The sequence below is a fragment of the Eucyclogobius newberryi genome, unplaced genomic scaffold (genome assembly GCF_026437365.1).
Source record: "Eucyclogobius newberryi isolate DKJ021-1_F unplaced genomic scaffold, fEucNew1.0.hap1 SCAF_3, whole genome shotgun sequence".
NCBI classification, from domain to species: Eukaryota; Metazoa; Chordata; class Actinopteri; order Gobiiformes; family Gobiidae; genus Eucyclogobius; species Eucyclogobius newberryi.
In genome coordinates, this window is record NW_027315945.1 from 3,304,263 (window position 1) to 3,318,464 (window position 14,202).

Here is a 14,202-nt window from a genome sequence, read left to right on the forward strand (position 1 = left end):
ACTTTCAACCAATCAAGTGTGTGCAGGGCAGTGACGGACATGCGTCGAGTGAGTAAACCCTAAATGAGTGACGGAGCAGGACATGTGCTCGGCCATTGGCTGCGGCGTCCCGCGCACGCACGCGCGTCCCGCGCACGCACGCGCGTCCCGCGCGGCAGGTGGACGCCACATCCCGGACAGGCTCATTCTCTTCACATGAACAGTAAAAAAACTTGCGAACGGACCAAACCCGACACCATTGTGGAATTGTAAATGTTTATTTTTTTCTCATTTGAAACAATAAAATTCGTTTTTTGGTAGATACACTCTAAACTAGACAGAACATTTACATATCAACCAGATACAAGTTCAAATAGAAAACATTAACCAGATAAAAAAATTCAAGTCACTTGTCAGTGAGTAACACAGAATGATCACTACGTCAGGTGTATGAGCTCCTGTCAGGGTGAGCTTCAGCGCCTCCTCCGGTCAGGACTCCTGCTGCGTCTGCGCCCACTAACCCTAAAGGAGAAACAGCACAAGGTGAGACGCTGTGGACATGTCAAACTGCTAATATTAAAGCTTATTTTGGGTAAATAATAATAATTTTTATTTATATAGCGCTTTTCAGTGACCCAAAGACGCTGAACATGTATAAAAAAGGGGGTGTATTTACAGACAGGGGGGACAACACGTACATTACACATTAATATACAGATAAAATGAAGACAGAAGAAGTAGAGAGAAAAAGATGGGGATGTAACAGGGGGTAGAAGAGTAGGCAATGGGGTAGAGGAGGCTAGGGGTAGGGGAGGTCATAGGCTTGGGTGAAGAGGTATGTTTTTAGGCGGGATTTGAATGTTGTGAGTGAGGGAGAGTGGCGGACAGGTTGGGGGAGGGAGTTCCAGAGTCGGGGTGCTGTTCGGGAGAATGCTCTGTTGCCAAAAGTTTTGAGTCGGGATGTTGGTGCAGTCAGGGTGAGAGAGGAGGAGGATCGGAGAGCTCGGGAGGGGCGGTGGGGGATGAGGAGGTCAGACAGGTAGGGGGGGGCAAGGTGGTGAAGAGCTTTGAAGGTGAGGAGGAGTATTTTAAAGTTTATGCGCTGCTTGATGGGGAGCCAGTGGAGAGAGCGGAGAACGGGAGTGATGTGATCACGGGACCGGGTGTGGGTGAGGAGGAGGGTGTGGGTGAGGAGGCGGGTGTGGGTGAGGAGGAGGGTGTGGGTGAGGAGGAGGGTGTGGGTGAGGAGGCGGGTGTGGGTGAGGAGGCGGGTGTGGGTGAGGAGGCGGGTGTGGGTGAGGAGGCGGGTGTGGGTGAGGAGGAGGGTGTGGGTGAGGAGGCGGGTGTGGGTGAGGAGGCGGGTGTGGGTGAGGAGGCGGGTGTGGGTGAGGAGGCGGGTGTGGGTGAGGAGGAGGGTGTGGGTGAGGAGGCGGGTGTGGGTGAGGAGGCGGGTGTGGGTGAGGAGGAGGGTGTGGGTGAGGAGGAGGGTGTGGGTGAGGAGGAGGGTGTGGGTGAGGAGGCGGGTGTGGGTGAGGAGGCGGGTGTGGGTGAGGAGGCGGGTGTGGGTGAGGAGGCGGGTGTGGGTGAGGAGGCGGGTGTGGGTGAGGAGGCGGGTGTGGGTGAGGAGGAGGGTGTGGGTGAGGAGGCGGGTGTGGGTGAGGAGGCGGGTGTGGGTGAGGAGGCGGGCAGCGGAGTTTTGGACCATTTGGAGTCTGTGGAGGGAATGGGAGGAGGTGCCAGTGAGGAGGGAGGTGCAGTAGTCGAGGCGGGAGGAGATGAAGGCATGGATGAGGGATTCAGCAGCGGGGCGGGTGAGGCAGTGTGGGATTTTGGCGATGCGGCGGAGGTGGAAGTATGAGGTCTTGACGATGTGGCTGACATGGGGAGTGAAGGAGAGGGTGGGGTCCATGATGACACCGAGATTGCGTACCAGGGTAGAGGGGGTGATGGTCGAGGTGTCGATGCTGAGTGAAAAGGGACCAGTTTTATTGAGAGTGGATTTGGTGCCAATGAGGAGGAGCTCTGTTTTGTCACTGTTCAGTTTGAGGAAGTTGAGTGAGCCATGATTTTATTGTAGAGATGCAGGTTTGGGTGTGGGTGAGGGGAGGGTTTTGGGTGGATTTGGTGGTGAGGTATATCTGGGTGTCGTCAGCGTAGCAGTGAAAGTCCAGGTTGAGTTGGCGGAGGATGTGACCAAGGGGGAAGATGTAGCAGATGAAGAGGAGGGGGCCGAGGACTGAGCCCTGGAGGACCCCCTGCGTTACTGGGGAGAGGGTGGATGAGTGACCGGAGAGGGAAATGAACTCGGTAGGATGTGAGCCAGTCAAGTGCAGAGCCCTCAACACCCAGTTGGCGCAGCCTTTGTAGGAGGATGGAATGGTTTATAGTGTCAAAGGCTGCGCTGAGGTCTAGTAGTAACAGGATGTTGAGGGCCCCGGAGTCTGCAGAGGTGAGGAGATTGTTGAGTACTTTGACCAGGGCTGTTTCAGTGCTGTGAAGTGGGCGGAGCCAGATTGGAGGGGTTCATAGAGGTTGTTTGACTGGAGGTGGGTGTGAAGTTGGGCGGCGACGATGCGTTCCAGCGTTTTTGAGAGGAACGGCAGGTTGGAGATGGGGCGGTAGTTGGAGAGGTTGGCGGAGTCTAGGGTGGGTTTTTTGAGGATGGGGGTGATGGAGGCCAGTTTGTAGATGGAAGGAACATGGCCGAGGGATAAAGACTGGTTGAAGAGGGCGGTGAGATGGGGGATGAGAGCAGGGAGGCAGGCCTTGGTTAGAGTCGTTGGGAGGGGGTCGAGAGAGCAGGTGGTGGTTTTGGAAGCGGTGATGAGGTCTATGATATGAGAGGAGTTAACAGAGGAGAAGGTGGTGAGGGGAGGGAAGGGTGGGTGGTCAGGGAGAGGGGGGGGCAGGGGTGGGGGTGGTGATGGAGTTAATGGAGACGGCAGTCATGGAGCTGTTGATTTTGGAAATTTTGTCATTGAAGGCAAGGAGGGAAGAGTTGCAGAGGTCAGGGGAGGAGGGTGGAGTGATGTCTGGTGGCTGGAGCACAGTACACAGCTGGGTACAATATTAATTCATATAAGTGCTCTGTCCTTCACCTCTGTATCTACCTTTGTTGCAACAATGAAATTTCCCCATGTGGGACAATAAAGGAACATCTTATCTTGTATGAATAACCCCATCTAAAAAATTATGCCAAAAGAATTGGATACAAATTTCGCCTGCCCCCGTGCGCCCGCCCCCGTGCGCCCGCCCCCGTGCGCCCGCCCCCGTGCGCCCGCCCCCGTGCGCCCGCCCCCGTGCGCCCGCCCCCGTGCGCCCGCCTGCCCCCCTGCCCGCGTGTGGTGTGGTGATCTAGACCGAGGCAGGATGATGCAGTGTTCTCACCTCCTCTTGTTCTTGGGGGGCCCTCGCACGAAGCCCCAGTCCACACTGATGGGCTGTCCCATCAGGTCCTGACTGTTGAGCCCTTCCATCGCCGCTTGGGCCTCTTTGTAGGTCTCATATTCCACCAGAGCGTAACCCTGGAACACAGGCACATGTCAGTGTTAGGATGTCCCATTCCTTCAACTCTTCAGCCTCGAGGCAGCTGTGGCTACATCAGCGTGTGGAGGGAACAAATCATGAAATGTAAAGCATCATTTTTAACTGTCACTTAAGACTTTTAATCCTGAAACTACTTCTGCCTCCTCCAAGCTCGGCTCTGGGACTGAAGTGAGCGGAGCCTCCAGGAGTGATGTGCTCACGCCACCTGGGACGGCCCAAGTATTCAATCACATTCAAATGAGCCCTTTGAAGACATCATTTAAATATGTTCAATAGTGAACCTCCACATCCTAAAGTTAATTTATTACTAAGGGCTGGGAAGGAACCAGTTTGGATGGTAAAACCAATATATATTGTCTATACATTTTAGTTTAAAGAATTGTATTATTAATTTAAATTATATTGTCAACAAAGAAATATTGCAGTAAATTTTTTATTAAAGGCGGTATGGACGATTTTTCGGCGATTTGAGAACGCAGGCAGAAGTGCACATGCCCCTCCCCCGTGCGCATGCCACTCCCCCGTGCGAACTGATACAACACACACGTGCGTTTGTTTATTAGCACAACGGAGCGCATCACATCGCTCGTCTCCCGTAGATTTCTGTCCACTTCTGCGTCAGCTCCAACTGTCGTTCTCCGTCTTCATTTTGCCCCGTACACTGAGGGAACTATATTATGATAGATCCATGCGCTTAGGCACGCGGAAACGTGGGGATGAACCGCACGCGGCTGCAGGTGAGCGGTAGGTGTGTTTTATGATTGATACGTGACAGGACAAATGATTTATCCACAACACGAGGAAATATGATACAAAAAAAAAATGCTGAAAAAAATTGTCCATTCCACCTTCAAGGATCACATCCATTTTAAAACGTTGATATGTAGTGCTGTAGATCAGGGGTCACCAAGGTCCAGTCTGAACGTCCAGAACTTTATTGCATTTCTTTGATGCCACTTTTATATTTCAGAGTATTAGAATAGGGTTAGTTATATGTGTTTGATCATATTTAATATCAAATGGTCTAATGACGTTTAAATTCATTTAAACGCTTACACATGTAATAGTGTGTTTAGACTTATACACATGTAATAGTGTGTTTAGACTTATACACATGTAATAGTGTGTTTAGACTTATACACATGTAATAGTGTGTTTAGACTTATACACATGTAATAGTGTGTTTAGACTTATACACATGTAATAGTGTGTTTAGACTTATACACATGTAATAGTGTGTTTAGACTTATACACATGTAATAGTGTGTTTAGACTTATACACATGTAATAGTGTGTTTAGACTTATACACATGTAATAGTGTGTTTAGACTTATACACATGTAGTGTGTTTAGACTTATACACATGTAATAGTGTGTTTAGACTTATACACATGTAATAGTGTGTTTAGACTTATACACATGTAATAGTGTGTTTAGACTTATACACATGTAATAGTGTGTTTAGGCTTATACACATGTAATAGTGTGTTTAGACTTATACACATGTAATAGTGTGTTTAGACTTATACACATGTAATAGTGTGTTTAGACTTATACACATGTGTGTTTAGACTTATACACATGTGTGTTTAGACTTATACACATGTAATAGTATGTTTAGACTTATACACATGTAATAGTGTGTTTAGACTTATACACATGTAATAGTGTGTTTAGACTTATACACATGTAATAGTGTGTTTAGACTTATACACATGTAATAGTGTGTTTAGACTTATACACATGTAATAGTATGTTTAGACTTATACACATGTAATAGTGTGTTTAGACTTATACACATGTAATAGTGTGTTTAGACTTATACACATGTAATAGTGTGTTTATGGTGCACCTCACGGTCACTTCCTGGTTTTGCTCTGGTTCATTCGAGTTCACAATTACCCAAACGAACCAGCCAGGCAAATAAATTCTGAATCCAATAGAAAGTATTTTGTGAATGCTCCAATATTCTGCACAAATACTAACAGGGTGTGATTAAATTGATCCATAAGTTAAAATGCTCACCTTCAGGTAGCCTGTTCTGCGGTCAAGATTTAAATGCAGATTCTTGATTTCCCCAAACTCTGAAAACTTGTCGTGGATGTCCTCCTCAGTGGCCTCTTCATGTACACCAGTCACAAACAGGATCCAGCCCTCCACCGCTGAAAACACACATTCGTTTAGACTTAGGCTGAAGTAAACCTGCTTCATCACTGCACGTGCACAGCAGAAACAAAGACCACGTCTTCAACCAGTTCATGTCACAGCACGTAACGCATTCAGAGCCCTCATGACGGACACATCTGCACCTTCTCGAAATCGAATCAGGAAATTGGCCAGGATATGTGTGTATGTGTGTGTGTGTGTGTGTGTGTGTGTGTGTGTGTGTGTATGTATGTATGTATGTATGTATGTATGTATGTATGTATGTATGTATGTATGTATGTATATATATATATATATATATATATATATATATATATATATATATATATATATATATATATATATATATATATATATATATATATATATATATATATATATATATATATATATATATATATATATATTTTTTTTTTTTTTTTTTTTTTAAAGGTCGCATGACATTCTAAAATGTGATGGTCCATTATCTGGTGGGAAACGGCCCGTGCAACTTGAGTTACTATTTTTGAAAGAAACATCCAAATGGAAATCCACATGCACTGAACCTTATTCGTTATTGGGGCTGGATAAAACATTTAATCGATTTTGGATCGATGTAATTAAGATTTTGCAGTATCGATTCATAAGGCATGAGATCGATTTTCCCCCATGAAGTTAACCCCAGTAGTCTTGTGCAGGCGCAGCAGTCTTGTGCAGGCGCAGCAGTCTTGTGCAGGTGCAGCAGTCTTGTGCAGGCGCAGTAGTCTTGTGCAGGCGCAGTAGTCTTGTGCAGGCGCAGCAGTCTTGTGCAGGCGCAGCAGTCTTGTGCAGGCGCAGCAGTCTTGTGCAGGCGCAGCAGTCTTGTGCAGGCGCAGCAGTCTTGTGCAGGCGCAGCAGTCTTGTGCAGGCGCAGCAGTCTTGTGCAGGCGCAGCAGTCTTGTGCAGGCGCAGCAGTCTTGTGCAGGCGCAGCAGTCTTGTGCAGGCGCAGCAGTCTTGTGCAGGCGCAGCAGTCTTGTGCAGGCGCAGCAGTCTTGTGCAGGCGCAGCAGTCTTGTGCAGGCGCAGCAGTCTTGTGCAGGCGCAGCAGTCTTGTGCAGGCGCAGCAGTCTTGTGCAGGCGCAGCAGTCTTGTGCAGGCGCAGCAGTCTTGTGCAGGCGCAGCAGTCTTGTGCAGGCGCAGCAGTCTTGTGCAGGCGCAGTAGTCTTGTGCAGGCGCAGTAGTCTTGTGCAGGCGCAGTAGTCTTGTGCAGGCGCAGCAGTCTTGTGCAGGCGCAGTAGTCTTGTGCAGGTGAAGCAGTCTTGTGCAGGCGCAGCAGTCTTGTGCAGGTGCAGCAGTCTTGTGCAGGCGCAGTAGTCTTGTGCAGGCGCAGTAGTCTTGTGCAGGTGCAGTAGTCTTGTGCAGGTGCAGTAGTCTTGTGCAGGTGCAGCAGTGCCGCGTCCCAACTCAAGTCTGACGTCTGGAACCATTTCAGATTTAAAACAACGAAGGACAAAGAGCCGGATAAAACCAAAGTGGTTTGCAAAATCTGCGAAGTGGAGGTCAGTTATTGTGGAAATACTACAAACCTCACTTGACCAGTATCACACTACGCTAACGTTAGCTTCCGACAACAAGCCGTCCGGGGCAAAACAAAATGAAACTGAGGGAATCACTAACATGACCAGACGATTCTCCTCTGGTCATAAAGATAACAGAGGCCATCGCAACTTTTGTCTGCAAAGATTTACGCCCGTACTCGGTCGTGCAAAACCAACGCTTCAAGCGGCGTGTTCAGGTGCTAGATCCACACACCGTGTTGTGTCTGAACGCGTTCATAATTTTGGTGAAGGTAAACTGAACGAACGGTATTACTGCAGAAGAACGATAATATGAACGCGTTCATTCTGGTGTCGGTGAAGGGCACCTTCGTTCTTTTTTTCGTTCAATAAAGTCAGATTTCTAGAGACTTCCAGGCGAAAAACACCATTATGTTGCCCCAAAAAGAGCCTGTGTCTGGCAAGTGTGAGAGCTCCAGTTGTAGAGGCGATAGATCGGAGACAGACAGAGATTTAAGTGTCGCAGCACACTGCAGTTCATGTAGAAAGTGAACTTTCCCAACACTGTCCACACTACGTTATGGTGCACCGTAAACATCAGACAGAAAGTTCTCCCCACGATGTACATGTGTGTGAAAGACGCCATCATGACGAAGATGCAGTATCTGCATAACTTGACACCTGGACATCACGATCAACGCAGTCGTACCGGACAGTGACCCGACGAGCCACACCGCTAATACAGCTAATGTTGACGGGGTCCACACAGGAGTGGGGGGGGCAGACAGGAGTGTGACCAGCAAAGACCCAGCAGTCGTGAGGGACAACGCTTGATGTTTTGTAGGCCACTAATACCCATTATAACTGCTAAAAACAATGAATGTGAAAATGTGTAAATATGAGTTTACCCATGAATTTCCCATATCGAGGAAAAAAATAATGATATTTATATTTTTGTATTGGTATAATACATATAACAAAATGCCCGTCCAAAAGGCTAATAAAATCAGAAAACGTTACGCGTAAAATCTAGCCAGCTCCTGCTGAAAAATCTAGGCTCTTTACAGCCGTTACGCACGAGAATTAAAAGATTCTGTGTGTGGGACCCCTAAGTCCCGCCCCCCCATTCTAAAGCAATTCTTATTGGCTAGAATATGTCAAAGTCTGCTAAGTCACTGCTGACGTTAGCTATGTGGCTAAAAACAAGTTAGCTTCGCGCGTCGGAAGCGGTGCATTTTTTCCTCCGGAGGCTGTAGAGAACAAACCCGTGGACAGAAAAAATGTGTGGATGGGCTCATTCTGTAGGCAACAGTCTGAAGAAAAGATCGATGCCAAACACCATCTTATAAGTCAAACAGGTCATTTGTTATGGACGGAGAAATGCGCCGGACGAGCCTTCATCCTGAATATTGTCAGAGAAGAAAACTTTGTTTACTTGACAATATCTCAAAATGGGAAAACTTCAGGAAAAATACAAGTGGATATTGTTTTTCAATGATTCCTTACGGACGGACTGAACACAAGGATGTACAGAATTAAAGCCGTTTCGTCCGTCATAAACACAAACAGGACATGCGTTTGTAAAAGTTGAGACTTTCTTGCTTCTTGGGGCGAATTATTCAATGTAAATCAATGACATATTTGTTTTGTTGAGAAAATAACCTTTAAAATGATGTTTAACTTGCTGGTATTAACCACAGAAATAAGTGATGATGTAAGAGAATATTGAGATATGGAAAATGCTCGCCAGCCACAGGTGGATGGGAACAGGTTAACTGTTTTACAAACAGGAGGTTTCTTATTTTAAGCTAATGTTACTCACCGCCTGTGACAAGTAAAGTAGTTCTTTATATTCTAACAGAAACATTAGGACTGAAGTGGAACGTTGCCGTTTCGGGAACATGTGTGAAATTAGGACTAAAATGTAAGCAGAATGTTAATATAGATTATGTAAACATGTATTATCTCCACAAAGGAGAAGCGCTTACAGATTCGTAAATACAAGACGTTTTTTGTCAACATTAAACTTAAAAATTAGCCAAAGGGAGGAGATATGGACTAATATCACAGTTACACTGAACTTTTCCACTCTGATAACTTGGTGCCGTCGAATTAGCGTTCCTCTGCAGCCAGGAGGCACCATTCCCATGTGTTTGACTGTCCTTTGGCTCAGAAATGAAAGCACTGCAGACAGTTCTGGACATCACCACTCCATTTCAGAACCTCTGCAATGGACACGGTAAATGGAACATTCTTCTGGCTGCACCACACATAAAATAGATTGTCTGGACCAACATGGACATTCAATTTATTTTTAAATTACCATCAGAAAATAGACAGCATGTGACAGACTTTAGACAAAGCAGATTGAATATGCCGGACCACATGTTCAGAACTTGGTAAATTGAATGCTCCCTCCGTCTTTTTTGTCCCTAGTTCAGTTAGTTTTTGTTATGAGGGGAAGAGAAACTGTACCTCCTGCCCCAGATGTGCAGAAAAGATGTAATTCTAGATCAAACTAGCCCTGACTCTTTGATAGTCCATCACCTACGTGCTGTAAACCTCACCACGCCCTAGAGGCCACTTCTGCCCATGACAACTCTTTCAGTTGTGATTGCAAAAGCAGGTATATTCAAGTGTATCTGCATAAAGAGCAGGTACTTTTGCATCGATACAATCACTCAGCAACATTAGTATTGTTTGGCACAGAACGATGAGGGGCAGTTGGCAACCGAAAGAGATAAAGTGCAAAATCGCCAAGTGGAACGAGAGTGAGTGAGGACCAGGGAGCCACGACATGTGCTTCAAATGCCTTTAAATACTGTTCAAAATGGCATTTCTACCATCAAACTTGGTCTGTGCAAGAGTGTGTGCCAGTCAGAGAGACTAAATAAAATAAAGAATGGGTGGTACCAGTGCCACAAGTTAAAACGAGTCTTAAGGCCTGAAAGGACGACTCTTGCACTCACATCGTTGAGGACCAGGCTCGTCTCCGTCCTGCTCCACGGTGTCGTAGTCCTCTTTGACCCGGGACCGGGCGCCCTCCTCTGCAAAACACACAAAACACCAAACATCCTTGATTTTCACAGCGCACCAGATCCAACACATTCAGGATGTGAGCGCAACAGAAGAAGAGGCGCTCACCTGAGCCAAAGCCACGCCCTTTCCTCTTCTTGGCCTTCTCCTTCAGCTTGTGGATGCTTTCTGTGAGGACAGAGGACAGAGCGGACAGAGGACAGTGAGGACAGGATTAGGCACCAGCTCCTTTCAGTGGTACAATGAGCTCCTCTGGATTTAGAAAAGGTTTCTATTCACAACAGACATTTCTGGTCAACATGATAAATATCAGAGTATTGAGATTATAGTTTGGATTTATGTGAACACGATTCTGTAAAAAGAATGAGCTGTGAACTGAAAAATGAAATATAAACTACACAGTGAACGTGTTTTCAGGCAGAATAAGTATTTTTTTACGTTTGAGTTATGATTTATACATTTACTAACTGCAGCCCCACAAAGTATACTCCCTCCCGCAGTACAAGTATACTCATACTCCGCAGTACAAGTATACTCATACTCCGCAGTATATACTCCCGCAGTACAAGTATACTCCCTCCCGCAGTACAAGTATACTCCCTCCCGCAGTACAAGTATACTCCCTCCCGCAGTACAAGTATACTCCCTCCCGCAGTACAAGTATACGCCCTCCCGCAGTACAAGTATACTCATACTCCCGCAGTACAAGTATACTCATACTCCCGCAGTACAAGTATACTCCCTCCCGCAGTACAAGTATACGCCCTCCCGCAGTACAAGTATACGCCCTCCCGCAGTACAAGTATACTCATACTCCCGCAGTACAAGTATACTCATACTCCCGCAGTACAAGTATACTCATACTCCCGCAGTACAAGTATACTCATACTCCCGCAGTACAAGTATACTCATACTCCCGCAGTACAAGTATACGCCCTCCCGCAGTACAAGTATACGCCCTCCCGCAGTACAAGTATACTCATACTCCGCAGTACAAGTATACTCATACTCCGCAGTACAAGTATACTCATACTCCGCAGTATATACTCCCGCAGTACAAGTATACTCCCTCCCGCAGTACAAGTATACTCCCTCCCGCAGTACAAGTATACTCATACTCCCGCAGTACAAGTATACTCATACTCCCGCAGTACAAGTATACGCCCTCCCGCAGTACAAGTATACGCCCTCCCGCAGTACAAGTATACTCATACTCCCGCAGTACAAGTATACTCATACTCCCGCAGTACAAGTATACTCATACTCCCGCAGTACAAGTATACTCATACTCCCGCAGTACAAGTATACGCCCTCCCGCAGTACAAGTATACACTCCGCAGTACAAGTATACTCCCTCCCGCAGTACAAGTATACTCCCTCCCGCAGTACAAGTATACTCCCTCCCGCAGTACAAGTATACTCCCTCCCGCAGTACAAGTATACTCCCTCCCGCAGTACAAGTATACTCCCTCCCGCAGTACAAGTATACTCCCTCCCGCAGTACAAGTATACTCATACTCCCGCAGTACAAGTATACTCATACTCCCGCAGTACAAGTATACTCATACTCCCGCAGTACAAGTATACGCCCTCCCGCAGTACAAGTATACACTCCCCCGCAGTACAAGTATACACTCCGCAGTACAAGTATACACTCCGCAGTACAAGTATACACTCCGCAGTACAAGTATACACTCCGCAGTACAAGTATACACTCCGCAGTACAAGTATACACTCCGCAGTACAAGTATACACTCCGCAGTACAAGTATACACTCCGCAGTACAAGTATACACTCCGCAGTACAAGTATACACTCCGCAGTACAAGTATACACTCCGCAGTACAAGTATACACTCCGCACAATGGCACAGTTCTGCTTTAGGCCCGCGCGCTCTCACATATTTACAGAGGCACTCGTGGGCCAGAGGCTCGCGCCGATGAATGGCCTTGTTAGCATGTTAGCATGTTAGCTTGTTAGCATGTTAGCACGAAGTTAGCGTGAGCGGCACAGGGGCCACTTCGGGGCCGTTATTGGCCTCAGCGGCCCCCGGAAACCTGACCAGAGCCTCAATCAGTTTTCTATAGTATTTTCATACCATCACCATCCTCGTCCATGGGGAAGTCCTCTCCTCCCGCCTCATGCAGATCTAACACGTCCGCCATCTTCACTGCGTTGTTGGAGCTGAGCGGCCGCGCATGCGCTCTTTTACTCTCGTGTTACCGCGAGAACGCGTGAGACCGGGGCTGTTCTTCTTCGTCTAATACTTTCAGGCTGTACATACTGCACAATGCTGCCCCCTGTCGTTGGGCAAAAATTGCCATCGTTTTGTTGTTGTTGTTTTATGGCGGTTGGCATCCGAGTGTTGCATTACCGCCAGACTTTATTCCTTAGACTGTTGTTGCTGTTGTTATTGTTTTATGGCAGTCGACAGCCGAGTGTCGCATTACCGCCAGACTTTATTCCCCAGACTTTGTCGTAGTCCTAAAAGTTGTTCTTCCAGTGCTTTGACCTCCAGTGCTTTGACAAAGCCCAAGAGGTCATGAGATGCCTTTGTCATTGTATAGAGTCTGAGGACTACGACAAAGTCTGAGGAATAAAGTCTGGCGGTAATGCGACACTCGGCTGTCGACTGCCATAAAACAACAACAACAACAACAACATTGTATCCTATAGAAGTTCTTCCTCCCCTCAGACTTTGTCGTAGTCCTTAAAAATTCTTATTCCATTGCTTTGGAAGTACAAAGCCCATGAGGTCATGGGACGTCTTTGTCGTTTTATCCTTTAGAAGTCCTTCTTCCATCACTTTGGTGTTTCTAGCGCGTTAGAACATCCTCTTGCTCCTCATCCTCGGCTCAGTCTCCAACACCTCCCACCTCTATAAACGTTTACCCAGCCCTGTGCTACATAAGTAGGCAACCACAGCCTGACACAAACCCTGTGACTGGATCGCCAGAACGTTCCGCAGATTGAACTCCCGCCCATTATTCCGAAACCACAAGGCCAACCCGGCCCTTTCTCTATCATAAGCCTCACAGCAAATCAGCACATGCTCGACAGTCTCTGGCACCCGACAGTGACCACACAGACCGGTCGGATGTTTGCCTATCCTACTCAGTGACCAATTGACAGATGTGGAGGTTTTTATATGTTTCACTCACGCGCTCACGTGACCTTTTGACCCGACTCTCCACTAACATGACGGCAAAGCTACGAGTACAAGGACAACGCCCCCAAAAATGCGGGGCGCTACAAGAATAAAGTAATTAATGAGAAAAAACTCATAATTTAAAGAGAATAAAGCCCCGGGGCCGATCCGCGTTTCACTTTCAGCACCACTGCCTTGGATGAGTTTAAAGTGCAACACTGGAGTACGTCACATAATCATATATTATGAGGCCCGTACTGCTCTGATGTAGAACCTATGCACCCTATGCACGTGTGTCGTGACCTTGTGAGCATTCAGGACATTGAAGAAAGGGTGAGACCATTATTTTATATTTGTACTATGCTCAGTGTACTAGCTGGAGGGTTGCTGGTTCGAACTCCACTTAACTCATCGGACCTGATGTATTTGTGATCTTTAGACTCCCGCTGCGATGCTGGCTGGCTGTGTTGTATAAGGACTTCTGCTATTATTTTGAGAAAGAGAAAAGGCTGAACTGGCACAAGGCTGAGGCTTATTATATCAAAGAGTGAGGACATGTGGTCAGCGTCCACTCCAAGGACGAGCTAGGATTTATAAGAGGTGTGAACTGTATATCATATTATAGAAAAGGACACCAGCCGCTCCACCTCCTGTAGACAGACTCATCCCCGTCCGAGATGAGCCTGATGAGGGGGGCGTTGTCATGGTGATGAGGGTGGTGTTGTCCGCAAACTTAATTCGTTTTACGGAGTCGTGGCTGGAGGTGCAGCAGTTTGTCACAGGGAGAAGAGCAGAGGAGAAAGTACACAGCCCT

The 14,202-nt window shown here is 47.0% G+C and overlaps 1 protein-coding gene across 1 annotated transcript; it reads right to left on the bottom strand.

The window, feature by feature from the left end:
- Positions 1-245: 245 nt before the first annotated feature.
- rbm8a (RNA binding motif protein 8A) lies at positions 246-12,470 on the bottom strand. The gene is made up of 6 exons (XM_072460276.1): positions 12,339-12,470; positions 10,350-10,409; positions 10,175-10,252; positions 5,551-5,687; positions 3,367-3,503; positions 246-501 (listed from the first exon to the last, which is right to left on the bottom strand). Exons 1-6 carry the CDS (start codon positions 12,403-12,405, stop codon positions 453-455), a joined length of 528 nt encoding a protein of 175 aa, XP_072316377.1. The 5' UTR covers positions 12,406-12,470; the 3' UTR covers positions 246-452.
- Positions 12,471-14,202: the final 1,732 nt, after the last annotated feature.

What these genes read in the sequence shown, in the direction of transcription:
- rbm8a (XM_072460276.1), bottom strand. Translation starts at nt 12,405, where the DNA reads ATGGCGGACGTGTTAGATCTGCATGAGGCGGGAGGAGAGGACTTCCCC. An exon ending in CATGGACGAGGATGGTGATG is followed by an intron (nt 10,410 to 12,338) that starts GTATGAAAATAC and finishes CTGTCCTCACAG; the next exon opens with AAAGCATCCACAAGCTGAAG. An exon ending in CCCCCCAAGAACAAGAGGAG is followed by an intron (nt 502 to 3,366) that starts GTGAGAACACTG and finishes TTTCTCCTTTAG; the next exon opens with GGTTAGTGGGCGCAGACGCA.